General features: G+C 38.9%; 2 protein-coding genes across 2 annotated transcripts; one reads left to right on the top strand and one right to left on the bottom strand.

The window, feature by feature from the left end:
• Nucleotides 1-6,468: 6,468 nt before the first annotated feature.
• LOC140925737 (uncharacterized) lies at nt 6,469-14,738 on the bottom strand. The gene is made up of 6 exons (XM_073375624.1): nt 14,313-14,738; nt 13,636-13,828; nt 12,795-12,879; nt 8,154-8,199; nt 7,456-7,735; nt 6,469-6,761 (listed from the first exon to the last, which is right to left on the bottom strand). The coding sequence occupies exons 1-6, from the start codon at nt 14,736-14,738 to the stop codon at nt 6,469-6,471; spliced, it is 1,323 nt and encodes a 440-aa protein (XP_073231725.1).
• LOC140926698 (uncharacterized) lies at nt 8,922-10,746 on the top strand. Its single transcript, XM_073376409.1, has 2 exons — nt 8,922-9,026; nt 9,917-10,746. Exons 1-2 carry the CDS (start codon nt 8,965-8,967, stop codon nt 10,581-10,583), a joined length of 729 nt encoding a protein of 242 aa, XP_073232510.1. The 5' UTR covers nt 8,922-8,964; the 3' UTR covers nt 10,584-10,746.
• Nucleotides 14,739-15,000: the final 262 nt, after the last annotated feature.

Here is a 15,000-nt window from a genome sequence, read left to right as displayed (position 1 = left end):
CCATTCCATCTTGGTTTTCACAGGATCAACTACAGCAGGAATTACTCTTCCACTGACCACATTTGCCTCGTCTGATCCATAGTGATTCAACAGTTTCAGTAACTTATTATTTCCAAAATTCGAAAGGTCTTCAGCTGTCATGAAAGACACTCCTCTCAGACTTAAGATTGCAAATGCATCAGCAAGATACTGTGATTCCTTGGGAAATCTGGCAGCTATCTGCTCGATGAGATTGTCAATAAGGGCATCTCTGCTTTTGATAGCCTGAGCTTTTTGAGTTTCTGAATATGAAATTTCATGGCCACCAGCACCCATATGCCACTTCCCAGACTCATCCTGTTTCAAAGATTCATCGACTTTCTTTGTATAGTAGCCACTTCCCTCCTTCACTTTGGCAATTTCAGTAAGGGTGTGGAAATGCACGACTGGATGATTGAAACATCTAGATCCTCTTTCTGAAATATGCTGTTTAGCTGTGTTACCCAGGGAATAATATCCATTAGGTAATACATTGTTGCCACATTCTCAATCTGAGTTAATTTCTTGAGAAAACCTACTGCCTTTGCATCATTCTTGTGGTTTGCAAAATAGGTTACAAGGGCGTCCCAGGACCTGTAAACAGTTTCTAGGGCACTATAGAAAGCAACCCACGGAACTGAATGCATCTCCTTTATCTTCAACTGTGGGCTCTCTAGTATTTCTTGTCCAGCCTTTAGCCCAGCAACACGTTTTGCAGATTTAGAGAAGTGATAGTACAGATCTGTTAACAATTGTTTGTACTTCTCCATTTTTCCTACTTGATTGGCAGCTTGGCTAGTACACAATGCTAAACGGTGAGCCATACAACGATATTTATCATAAATGGGTTCCCTTTCTTGAGAAGTGTGCTCACTCCCCCAACTCTTCCCGTCATGATGGAAGCCCCATCACTTCCAAAACACATTACTTTATCAACAGGAATGGAACAGGCCGCAATAACATTTTGTATTTTCTGAGTCACAACAGGTGCTGTACACTGCTTCTCTTCAATGGTAATGTTTGTGAGAAAATGTGTCTCTGGGACAATACCATCAGATATCAATTTGGCATAAATTAACAGTTTCTTTGAAACAGCAATGTCAGTACGCTCATCTGCCATAATGCTTACAAATGGAGACTTGTGTAGCTTTTCAGTTATTTCATCTTGAATGCATTCAGCAAGGACGGACTGGAAGTCCTTAGCAGTTTGAACTGAATTGTATGAGGCATTTTTCGCTACATTAAGGTTTTCAATGTCTTTACATCCTTGCAGTTTTAAAAGATTCATCAAAGAGTTATATTTCTCAGTAGCAGCATGTTCCTTGGCAAGCCAGTAAACAGTTCTCATTCCACCTTCGACAGCTTGCTCCTGGGATGAAACAGAATTCATCACAGCTTCTTGAAAAGATTCGGTCATTTCGATCTCTTGAAGAGCATTTCGGTGGTCTTGACTTTCTATATGGCGAACTAGTGTTGAAGTCCCATAGTTTATGCAACCAGTGGTGAAAGGATTGGATTTACCTGATTGTTGGCAACACGAACAGAACGTAAGACTGTGATCTTAGGAAAATCCACAGGGGTACCCTTCGGTGGATCGTACTTCAACCATTTGTATTTTTCAAGCCAGGAATCTTGAAAGTTTCGCTTTGCAACTTTAGCTTTCAGTTCACTCCCCTGATCTTTTCCAGGCTCAGCTTCATCGGTTTCTGCGTTTTCAGCATTGTTTTCTGGTTGCTCTCGGCCAAAAACTGCTGAAATCTTTCTTTGTTTTGACATGACTTTGTTCAGCTCGATCGGTCACCACTATGGTGGCCCAACGTTGTCATAGTAAAATATGTACGATTTTGCGAAGAAAGAATAAAAAATAGAAAGAAACAAAAAAACATAAGCAATAAAAATAGAAAAAAAAGATGTAAAATTATATTAAGTAAAAAATTATTTGAAAACAGATATCTAAAACGAGAAAAAGGTAAAAAAAAAATGGGGTTATATCAACCAAGGCAAAATTGTAATTAAGTAATAAAAAAAACCTAGGAAAAATTTATTCGGAAAAACCGTGACATTGAAAATCAACAGAGAAAATCAATGCCAAAAATCAACATTGAAAATCAACATTAAAAACAACATTGGAAACCTACATAGCAAATCAACATTGGAAACAACATTGAAAATCAACATCGAAAATCAACATTAAAAATCAACATTAAAAAAAAAAAAATCCAAAAAAACTCGTTATATCCACGTGGCCTATCGTTATCATAGACCAGGATGCTTTACACCAAACATTTCAGTAACTTTCCCGCCTTTTATGGTGTCCTACGGAAAATGCGCGCGGTTTACCCCAAATCAACTTCGCTCCAGGGTCTCCTAATGAGAATAGTGTAGAACAGTGTAGGCATTTGTTTTAAGTCTGGTCTTTGATTCGCGATGCCACCAAAAATGAACCATTTGTGGAAGACCCTTCAAAAGAAAATGTCAGACAAAAGAACGCAGCAAGTAACACGACCCCGCAAAGGTGACAAAGGAACGGCTCCAAGCGAGATCGTGGTGCAAAGGCTTACGGCTGAACCTGACAACAAAAAAACGTATCGACCGGTGCAGCCGAGAGAACTCGTCGAGTTTTCTAGGGACGATTTAACGCTAGAAAACCTCAAGATTGCTTGCGCGGAACACTTTGGCTATCCGGTAAACTCGTGCGATGTGCTGGTCTCAAACAAGGGGCCGTCATGTACCAACATAAACCAAATACCTCACCGCAAAGACAAGGTAAGCAAACTGCTAGTCGTTTACTGAGAGAACTGCCAAATGCATCAAATAGATTTGTTTCGGCCAGAAACTCATAAGGGGTTGAAACGTGTCGCTCGCGTTCAATACTCGTGAATATTCACTTTTACCAGAAGCCGATTATGGCTCCTGCTTTTACCATATTTGTAAACCTTAGTGATATCTATTTTCAACAAAATGGCTGCCGCGCGATCACCATGCGGTGGTTTTGAGGTCAGAGTTCTGCACTTCAAGGTTAAAAATACACCGTTAAAAGACAAAAAATAGTAAGAGAAATTTCTAAAGAATGCTCAGTTTTCTTTCTGTGGAGGAAGGAAAGCTTTTCATCAAGAAATCGTCCTTCAGAGAATTCAACCTTGTTTTCTTCAGGTACATTTTGCACTCTATGGCCAAGAAAATTACGTTTTTGAAAGGGAATTTATTTATTTCATAGTCGTTTTATACATTATTTTTCTTCGGCGCTAAAAGAAAATTACAAAATGCGCTTCGATTTGAGATGGATTTTGTGTTAAATTTTGCCATGTGCTCAGCTGATTTTACTCGCGTGAACGGATCCACGATCCAGATAGTGTCACTTGCGAATTACTTAAAAGGATTAACTTTTTGGATTTTGAATACTAATTTTCAAGAAACGGCTTCTCTGTCTATTGTTTTGAGTTTCTTCATTCATAAAATTAGTTCAAGGCCTGTTACTACGACATCCAAGTTGAAATGGTTCTCACCTTACACGCTTCACTTTTGCGAAGATGTCGGCGAATTTTATACAATTTTTACTTTCAGGTTCAGTTGTGGACACTTTTCGATACGCAGCTAATGAATTTTATGTGAAAATATGTTTTACTGTTTATTCTAGACATTTAATATGAGAAGGGGGGCTGGTGGGATTCAACGGGTAGCTACTGTAGTATATGATGACCCCCTCTCTTCATAAGAAATTTTTTGGGCGGCCCCCCCCCCCCCCCTTGTGTCCCAAATTGAGATGACGCCCACCACTCGCACAAAAAAAAAAAGAAAAAGAAAGAGAGAGAGAGAGAGAGAACAGAGAACAAATGAAAAATGACTGAGTTTGTTTCTTTTTCCTAATGAAACGTTGGATTTGGTATGCTTTATGGCATTTTAGTGGAGTAGAATTGCCTTTTGGTGCATAATAAAGTAGGGGGTCCAGGGCCATGCTTAAATTATTGGAAATGTGATATATGTTAAAATAGTATAGATATGATATGGAGTGCCCACTATCAAAATTGGAGTACAGTATATATTCTCTTTTTTCTAAATAGTGTTTTCTATTTATTCCTATCAAACCTCATTTCATTGTCTTCTGTTTTTAATAGGTATACCTCGTTAGATTTGTGCCCAATTTAGAACAAGATGAAGATGATCAATACAAAAGTCTGCCAATGTCAACTGATAATGAGATACACGATAAGCCTGCCAAGCGTGCAAAGTTCGCAAGTGAACCTGCATCACCAACAAAAGCAGCAGAGGTTGCACAAAGTTACCCAGCTTCGGTGTCTATTGCACAACTTCTGAATGCAGGAAAATTTGTTGAGCCAGCCTCCAGAACAAAGACAGTACTGAACTTGGAGTCATTTGACCTACTCAACAAAGAGTGGAAAACAGAGAAATGTCTAAATCTCTTTGTTGATGATGACAAATTTGCATCTGGAGCATTTCGTGATGCATTCAAAGGAACGCCGGAAAGTGGTAGCCAATGTAAAAAACAATGGGTGATAAAGAAGTATAATGACAAGTCAAAGAACACCATTGTAGACACAATAAAGACGACAGTGGAAATCCATACGAGAAAGCAAGTACAAATGCACACTGTGGCTAGACAATTAACCAAGCGGTTTAGCAGCATAGTACCAGAAGAATTTGGCCAATTATTTGCCTATAACAAAGTCTTCTACTCCAGGTTCAGTGATGAGCCAGTGACTGTAGAAGAGTTTGTTTCTGGACAATTCACAAAATACGTAAACAATGATGGAAACTGCATCATTCCAAAAGAAGATAACCACCCAGAGTTTAAAGAAATCTTTGACAAAGCCCAGTGCTTAGTGCACTACACAAGTATAATTACCAAGCAGCAATTGATGCTTTTAGATATTCAGGGTTCAAGATACTCCCTCTACGATCCAGAGATTGCTACTGCAGATCTAATTGATGAGGATGAAGTCTTTTTTTGTTGTGGAAGTCTGTCTTCTACAAGTATTGACAGGTTCAATAATGACCACATATGCAATAAGTATTGTGACATGGTACAAAAGGTTCTTGAAAGTGAATGAGTTAAGGCTACATGTCATGTTACATCTTAAGTTAGGGAAATATCAGTTACACTGAATTTGGAATGACTGGTCGTTATCTTAGGGGAAGGGTCCAGAGCAGGTATATCAGAGGGAGACACTAACTGTTAATGCAGAGCCCAACAAGTTTACAATACATTACACGTAGTGGGATAGCTTCAAGTCATTACTAAGTTTAATATCACTTTTTCACCAGTCCCCTCACTGTAAATAATAAACACCTCCTTCACAAATCAGTTGTATTTGGTGGGCTGCATCCTCTCAAAATCCTACACATCCTGCATGGGATTACACTGTAGTTTGTTAATTAGGGCAAAAGTAACAACTTTGAATTTTCTACAAAGAATTTTGTGTGATAGTAACCATCAGGTAGCTTTCTTTAACACTGAACCAATTGGTGGCTCCAGGGAAGCTACAAACCTAGAGAAACTAGTTAAAAAAAATTATTTACCATGGATCTCTTTGTCCCTACTTGTTATTTATTGCCTAATTTCTTTTTGACTGGTTGGGACACTGTTGATTTTACATAGTGAAACTGATTTATATAGTTCTGTTGATGGTCATTTTCCCTATGTTTGATCACTTCTGCAAGCCAGAAGGAGTCACAAAAGTTGAATGGAAGATGAGCAAAAATCCCAAGTGAGGTTTCAATGCTTTTTTTGGGTGAAGATCAAAGTAAATGAGAAAAGAAGTTTTACATTTGTTAGGTTTACATGTGCAAACAATAGAGCAACCAGAATGGTTTTGAAACTTAGCAGGAACCTCATGTCCTCTGACACTGATGTCAACAAAATTACTCCTATCATGGGATACTGTCAGTGCCCACAATTGTTTCTCCTGTGCTAATATAGTATGCATGCGTGATAGTACACTTGTATATAGATTACCATTCGCCACTTTAGAAAATACCATAATTAGCTTTTTGTACCCCCCCCCCCCCCCCCAAAAAAAAAATTGCATAATTATTGTTTTCAGTTTCTCTTGGGATGATTCTAAGTCCCAAGGGAAACTCAAAACAATGGTTACGCAAAATATTTTGGGGGGAGGGGGAGAAAAAGATAATTGTGGTATTTTCTAAAGTGGTGAATTGAATCAACACATGTACAGCAGATTATGGGAATAACATGTTCAATGGACACACTCAGGAGTCAGCCGTGAACTTTATTGTTGGTTTCATCTTGCCACAGAAGTGTTCTATTAAGGTTGTGTTTTTAAATATTTGCTCAAAATACGGATATTTATAAAAGAATGTTAAAATAGAAAGTTTTGAACTGCCACTTAGAATATCTGGGTACATAATTATGTATTTTTCTTTGAACAACAACAATTTCAGGTTTTGTACTCGAGACGATAGAGTTGTTAATCAAAATTCATGCATAATGTTCTGCATGTCATTGATAGTCAATGTTCCACAGTACATGTATATGTCCACCTTAAATAAATAAAAAAAATCATGGTAAGTTGATTGCTCCTGGTTATAATAAGCCTTCAAAAATAAAAATGTATCTGCGGCATCTGTGGGTTTGATGCCATCTACATCTGGAATGATCCGCTCGCATTCAGTTCTCACCGCTGCAGGAAGGAAATCCTCTCCAACAGTCATAACGCCTGACACTTCTGCAACCTCATTTAATGCCTCTTGGGTAAGTGGCAGTCCTTAAGAAAACAAAATTGCAAAGAATGTCAGAGAAGGTTAAAAAAAAAGGAAATTGTCTTTCGTAAAGTACAGCTTGTAACCACATCAAGATATGACATCTGCAAATTTTCAGCAACACTAGATGATTTTTCATCAAAAAAATAATTGAACTGGTCTCTCATTCTGGGACTCTCAAGTATCCTTTTTAGAAAAATAGGAGGATCATTTGCTGTGGACAAAAAAAGGAGAATTGGGGAACTTGCTGTACAGTGCATTTGAGTTCAGGGCCTACTACAGCTTTAATGTTGTTAAATTGTATTTCTCCACTGAAATTAATAGCTATACTAAAACTTTTGTTCTGAAACCAGTTTGCTTAATTTTGAAAACATGAAGGGTAGATACAAGTGAGGGTGATAGGAAAGTCTAGACCTTATGGAAGGCACTTTGTGGAAGTTCATCACAATTTTCACAGTTACTTTTCCCCCACAAGAGTTGATTTCAGCTGTGTTTTGGTGCTCATAAAAAACTTGTTTTGACGTAATATTTCATTTCCACATCTAAATGATTGACCAGCAAAATGAAAGAAAAATAGATAATAATAATAATCACCCGCCATAAGGTCTGTTAAACTTTTGCATAACCTTCACTTCACATTACAAATTTGGCATTGATGGAGTATTGGTTAAAACGTTTTGGTTTATAATGTTAACATACCACATTCTTGGGCACCATAAGTTTCTGGAAAAGAGTACAAATGATTTGGTATACCCTTAGGCATCTGGGCCTCTTTCTGAGCTCTCACTCTGTGAGAGTTCCATATCATTTCCCTGAATATGTCCATTTTCCTTTGTATAACAGGAATGAAGACAAATGCCAAAAGGTGTCTGTCCATTTCATCATCTGGGTCATAGAACCCTTTCTCTAACAGCATTCTCAACTGCCTCTTGAAGAATTTCTCCATTCTATGATGGAGTTCTCGCCACCATCTCTCAATCTGTTTGAATATTATGAATAATTAGCTGCCACTTCTTCTTCTACTTCTCCTACATGTATATTACTGGTAGTTGTAATTTCTATTTTTGTGTGGCAAATAAAATGAAATATAAATAAATAAATTAAATTAAATTCTTCACTAGTTAAATACTTTGCATAAAAGACTTCATGTTCCGGGCAGGACAATTAAAGAAAACTGACACTAACAATAATGATTGCAGACAATTACAGTTGTAAAGTACTGTATAAGAACTTATTTTAGGCAACTCAAAAGTACATTAACAGGCAGCCCAGCCTGGTCATGTATGCCACCTGAATTAATGTGCTGCAAAGCGTGGTGGGTTCACAGCAATTACTTGCTCATTTACTGTCAAAACTCACATGCAAACCATTGAGGTGCATGTGATTATTACCCATACCTTATTATTAGTAGAAGGCTCATAGTGAACCGTGTTGGATGCATCAATAGAGGATGTTAGCATCGACAACGAGTACGAGTTCTAGAACGAGATCAGCGATTTTGCGTACTGCGCATCCGTTCTGCGCATCTCCACGTTTTCAAGTCGTTCTGTGAAGTTGCACTACGACGAGTTCTCACCAAAAACTCGAAGTGGCCAGAACGACTGAGCTACGACTGGGAGGAGCTGGTTTTTAAAGGTAAATTCCGATCGTTTAATGCAGTTTGTTTTCGTTTCTAGCCTTTCTTTATCATCTTGAACATTCCTTATATTATGTTTTATGTAAAATACTGCTTTTGAAGTCGAGGAAAAGCAACCGAACGCGATATTTCCTACACAGAGTAAATTCGCATTTACCCGGGAAAGTTTCATGTCTCTCCACAGGCCGCACAGGCTCACGAAATAACCCCGAAAATTGCCGTTATTTGGTCGAAAATATCCCAACAGTCGAGGATATCAATAAAGAATACTTACTTCTTTATCCAGTGTGGTTGTTGTGTTGAATTTGATGGGTTTTAGCGTGTTTTAAGACCGCGACTAACCATCCTTCGCGTTTGCCTCGAAAAGTAGATTTTCCTTTGAAAACTGGAGGATGGACCGTCGGGCTCTCAAAACACGCTAATACTCATCAAATTCAACACAAGAACCACACTGGATAAGGAGCTAAGTATTCTTCATTCATATATTCTTCTGTTGGGATATTTTTCGCAACATAATGACAATTTTGGGGTTATTTCGTGAGGCCTGTGGTCTCTCTCGATAGCTTTGTAGCATGCCAGATAACTCATTTACTCCTTTTTTCCAGGATTCTATCAAGATGGCCGAAGCAGAAATGTAAGTGGACCAAAGAGTACTTGTTTTTCTTTATATGAGTATTATTTGGTCTAATTTAGGTTGTTTATAAGGTGCTTGAAGTGCATTAAAAACTCCAGGATTTAAGTTTAATATGGCTGAAGTTAACTTTAAACTTTATAATGCTTACTCGACTGGCATCAAGTTTTCACTTTGTTGAGCTGAAATTTGTCTACAGAATCGAATGATGCATTGAGTCAAACTCTAGAATAACTGAGTTCAGGTTCAACTGTATTTAATTCTTTTATTTTTTGCGAGAGAAGGATTAAGAAAAATAATCCACATCATTTTTGATTCAAGTATTTTCATGAAAAAATTGCACTGGCATAAAGGGAATTCATACTCTAATAGCCCACTTTTTAGAATAAACTTTTCAAACTCTGTAGTTTATGCCCAACCTTGGGATGATGTCTACTGTTTTAGGCTTAATTTTTATCTAACATACTTCAATATCCATGAGATGTAACTATTTCATATGCAGGTCTCCCATCATGCAGCTATAAGCTGCCTATTTTTCATGAAGCTCTCATGAAACAGAAAGAGGGCCTAGCGAACAACCTCGTTGTGAAAGGGAGTACATTTTTAAAAACAAACTTCAAAAGGAAGCTCATTCAATACAAGTTGGTTTTGGTAACTGGGGTTTGGAACAGAAGCCATTAATGATCACGCATTGAACTTAACTACAAAGTTCAGTTTCCATGATCGTAAAGGCCCCAAAATTCCTAAAGTAGGTGTTGTTTGGTGGTAGTAGTGCATGGTTTTCTCACTATTAAATTAAGTTTCTTGCAAACTTTTCCCAGCAAATAGGATTAACATTGGCTTGGTACCTTAAATCTTTTTAAATTGTACTGTTTTCATTTTCATTTTTTTAGGAAAAGAAAGCTATTTATCTGGAAAAAGCAACATGAATTGTGCCTGCTCAAGGGGGTCACATGTGTAGAACCATATGCCAAAAAGCAAAGTGACAGAGGTGCAGCATGGAGAACTATTGCCAGCAATCTTAATGGCAACAAGCAAGAGGGATTCAAGGTTACAGAAAGATCCTGTAGAGATCGGTTCAAAAAAATCATGGAAGAATTTGAAAATAAGGAGCAAGTAGAAAAAAAGGCCTCTGGCATAGATGCTGAGTATGACGAGCTGGACCAATTGTGCCAAGACATAAAAGAGCGAATGGAGGAAGTTAGTAGCCAGGAGGAAGCAGAAAGTGCAAAGAAAAAAGCAGAGTCAGAAAAAGCAGCAAGCATGAGGCAGATGGCAATGGAAACTGTTGCAGAAACCAAGAAAAGGAAGAGCACAGGGGGTGATGAAGAATCACAGCCTCCACGCAGACGAGGCGCAGATACAATGCAATTTTTGCAAGAAAGCCTCCAGATAAGGTCACAGCAATTAAAGGCTGAGCAGGCGCTTCGTGAGAGAGAGCTTCAGCTCAGAGAGGCCGAGTTAAGGCAAACACAGCAACAGCAACAGCAGCAACAACAGCTTATGCTGCAAATGTTGCAACAGCTGACTGACGTTATCAAGACAAACAAAAGCTCTTGAACTCTTGTGTTTTTGAACAACAAAGCTCTTTAAAGTTTTTGTACATTAACGTTCTTTAAAGTTTCAGGAATGTCTTTGTCACATACTTAGAAATCCATAACATATTCTTTTACAATTCTATTATTGCATACTGTACTTGAGAAGTGTTGATTAAACAGAAAAGGCTAAGGGTGTTACCGTGTTGGTTGACACCCCCCACCCCACCCCATAGCTAACCCCCAGTACTCCCTTAGCATCTTTATTTTTAATGAAAGTATTCTTCCAGTTTTGGGGGTGCTAGGTCAAAGTACTGGGACACCTGGCTACCATAACAACAAAAAAGAGCATTTTTTAATAGAGTAGCAACTAAATATTGCTTTCCAACTGCACTCATGCCAATTTTGAGATTCTTCTTGAAATCTGTGAATGCCCAGTATGTGGTTATTTCTCCAAAAGACCACTCTACAGTTGCCCGCACATCTGACATGGATTGATTGAACCTCTCTTGAGCAGGAGTGAGTCTTGCACCCTTGAACCCTATTTGCAGGTGTACTCTGTGGAGGTAGGCTGGGTCCCCATAAACACATAGGGGTGTGCCATCTGGTGCCCACGAGTGCCTCTCCAGGTCTTGGTATAAGCCTGACATCCTTAGCATGCCTGCATCATGCTTTCTTCCTTCTGTAAATGGAAAGAAAGTAAATGAACATCTTTTTAGTCTTAGGGGATAGTCTGATAGGAGGGGGGGGAAGGTATAAGTCCATCCCAACCGTGGAAATTGTGGAGTCTACCAAAACTATTAACACGTGATAGTTTTGTTTGGAAACAAATGAAGTCATTTAGTTTAACCTACCAATAGGACCAAACATTCGCACTGTTATGCCATTGGCAGCTAAGACTTGCTCAAATTTAAGGCTATGTACTCTCTTGTGTCCATTGTAGAATATGTGTTGACCCTGAGAAGGTCTGCAGATAGGCCTGACCTGTAGCAAACAAAAAACCACAAAACAAAATAATCTTTTTATGTTTTCATCGGTAAATTTTAACTTTTAAAAAGCTCTAATAACCCCGGGGGGCTTATTTAATTCTGTGCCTCGTACAAGAGGGGGGGGGGGGGGTATTAGGGGCTTATTTAGAACTCCAGAGTCAAAATAACATGCTGCGGAAATCTTGCCAGTTTTGATAAATTTTGTATACGGTATACATAGCGTTAGATTTATGCTACAGAAATGCTATAAAGTCAAAACTTGAGAAGAAGCAAAATCTGGCTTACTATATGATAGACGATCAAGTTTAATGTTGTTGCACTGTTAAAAGCTCAAGAGTAAAATCAGTTCTTTAAAAAATATTTAGCCATGCCTGAATTATTACAAAAAGGGGAGGAGAGGGGAAAGGGTTTATTAGAGATTTTACGGTAAAATCAAACAAAATAATATAAAATACACACTAGACTAAAATACTGTATTTTGAAAGTTTCTACATGACTTACAGTGCCATCTACAAACCCCCAGCAATTTGGAAGTGCAGCACCCTTCGCATAAACAGCATCAGCCATTTCCCTAAGTCTCTGTCGCGTCAGCCAGGGGTGGTGAAGGGGGTCAAGGGTAGTCAGCAGATGTCCGTGCTGTTCATAAATCTCATCCATCACCTTGTTGGCTATCAGACTGAGCTCCTGCGGAGACCTCCCAAACTGAGTTATCATGCCTGGATAACGGCATGGATAAGCCAAACGTTGCAAGAGAATACACAGCCCTTCCTCTGTATAGGCCGCTGTTCGATTTTCGCACACAAATTTTTCCTGTAGACGCAAAATACGGCCGAGGTAGGGAATGACCTTGTCGCTAAAACGAAAGCGGCTGAAGCAATCTTCCTCGGAAACTTCATTCAGGTCGAATCTTCCATACTTTCCATGCTCAAATACAGGATAATCTGTGCTGTTTACATCATATAAAGCACAAAATTCTTCTTCTTCCAAAAACCTTCCATGTAACTGAGTAACAAGCAGTCTTGAACGTTTTTTAGAGTCATTTTTTGTTTTCGAAATTGTTGTGGAGCGCTACCTCGACTCAAATTTGGCGCCAAGTCATGCGGAATCCCATAATTTTATTTTCTATAAACTCGAACTCGGTGTCATCGCTAACATAGAAAGCTGAGAAAACGACTTCGAGTACGAGTACGGCTTGAAGTCGTTCTCGTACTCGTACTCGTTGTTGATGCTAACATCCTCTAATATCTTCGTGGGACTGTCTTAGATAGGCATGAATGGTTGCCATTATGCCAGTCTCTGATCCTTTATCCAGTCGCAGATATTGGCTGATTACTGTTGAGGGTAACAGGAGATCAATGGGCATAACCTATATTTAACCCATATTTATACTTTGTATCCTGAGTCCACAGGACATCAGTCATCACGAAGGGCCCAGAATGAGGTTGTGTAAATTGACAAATTATTATGAAAGTTTCAGATTTCATGCGTCAATGTTAATTTATGTTTTAGGATGTTATATGACAAACTTTATCAAGACACTGGGGTTACTCCCTTACATGACCTATAATCTAGTGTGAGGATAGGGTCCTAAAATAGTAGGTCTTGTCCTATGTAGGGTAGATTTACTTTTTTTATCCTAAATGGGGTCTGGGGCTCAGACCCTCAGCGGCACCCCTATACCCAATTATTGCTCAAGTACACTGCCCCCTGGAGAAGATGAAAACTCTCCAGTTATTTGAAGACCCAGTATTGTCCATTATGCTCCATGTGCCTTTGTTACTGTTTTTGTTTGCTTAGAAGTGAGGCGTCTATTGTTCAGAGGCATGTGACTCATTTTCGACAATACCTTTCATTGTGAGCCATTTAACAGCCATTGGACGGTGGGGGGGGGGGGATAAGACAAATTAGTGTTTGGAGCTAAGAAACTCTTTTACAAGATACTGCAGGGGGAGCAGGGTGTATTGTTCATGGACAATATTTTGGTGGGTCTAGGAGTTGGGACTTGTACACATTCCTCTTCACCAATATTGATCTCAGACTCTGTTTAGCCCCTTCTATGATAACAACTATCAAATCAACTGCAGTTACCCCTTGATTCATAAAGATACTCCAAATACCACCGTGCTATCAGTTTAGGATCTGAGTTTGAGAGCCACAGTTTCAAATAAAGAATGTAACCACTAAAAACATCTTGTAAACCATAAACGGCCAGGGGAAATGTGTTGTTCATGAAATCCATAAGTTTATCGTGGCCATCTCCAGAGTACGTGTTGTTTGGGCCCTGTAAGAAACCAAATACAACCAAAAAACTTGTAAATTTCCATTGAGGACTTGCTTTTTCATTATCAAAGGCCTGTCCAAACGAGAAATGCCTGATGACCACACACTCCTAAAACATGTTTGGTGGCCAAACTGGTCGTGATGATGAACATGCTGTCCAAATGGTATCAAACATGTTAGATCTAAATGTAGAAGCCGGATAAAGCCTAGCATTTATGCAATATAAAGCACAATATGTGAACACGCATCAAAAGGGCAAAACTTTGTTCCACAAACACTGGACAATATAAATGTTTGGCAACAGGCGTTTGTTTGGTTTTGACAGACTTAAAGTTTTTAATATATATGTTTGAAAACATTTGAAAAGATTAATGAACTTTTAATAGTGTCAATTTTCAAGAAAAAAACAAGTCCGGATGATCAAGGTTCGACTGCAATTAAATGAACTTACGTACCAATAGCACTATTAGATAAGCTTATCTTACCAGCGATGTAAATGTGCCAGTCGGCCCTCTGTGCCGCTTCTTTTGTCCAACTTTTCCGCGGCTCTCAAGACCTTCAGGGTCAACCTTCGTCATCACATCGTACACCAAGCCTCGTGGAACTGCCAACTGGTGGTGCTCTCGTAACTTTCGGTGCGTTGATCGGTACCCCAAGAGTTGTCCTGGTCCAGTAATTTCTTCTTTAACTGCCATTTCCACGACTTTCAGGTCTGTTTCGTAGTCTACGTATTTTATCTCGAAGTAAGCCATCCTACGACTCAAAGTTGGAAGACTCCACGCATATTGCGGATAGTCTCGACCTAGAAAGTCTAGAACTTCTTTGCGAGTCAAATTCTGGAGCACGTATTTCTGTATATCGGCTTTCAGGTTCTCATCGTTCTCCCAGGTTGGATTCCTTATTCTACTCATTTTGGAAGAGGGACTGTTTTGATCTCCTCATATCTTGTGGGCTCCTCTCAAGATCCGCTGATGGAAACCCCACGGTACATGTTCATACCATTTTTCCTTCCGTTCCAGCTGGTATTACTCAGATGACTTGAAATGTACAGTCTTTGCCACATTATTCTGTTTTTTTCTACTTCTTCTGGGCAACTTTTCACACTCACTAGGTGACACTCTTTCTCCCCTTTTGTCAAACATCTTACACAACAGTAAATCAGCAATCTGATTA

Source organism: Porites lutea, chromosome 2 (genome assembly GCF_958299795.1).
Source record: "Porites lutea chromosome 2, jaPorLute2.1, whole genome shotgun sequence".
NCBI lineage: Eukaryota > Metazoa > Cnidaria > Anthozoa > Scleractinia > Poritidae > Porites > Porites lutea.
The sequence above is the reverse complement of the archived record's forward strand: the minus strand, read 5'-3'. Positions and strand labels throughout refer to the sequence as shown.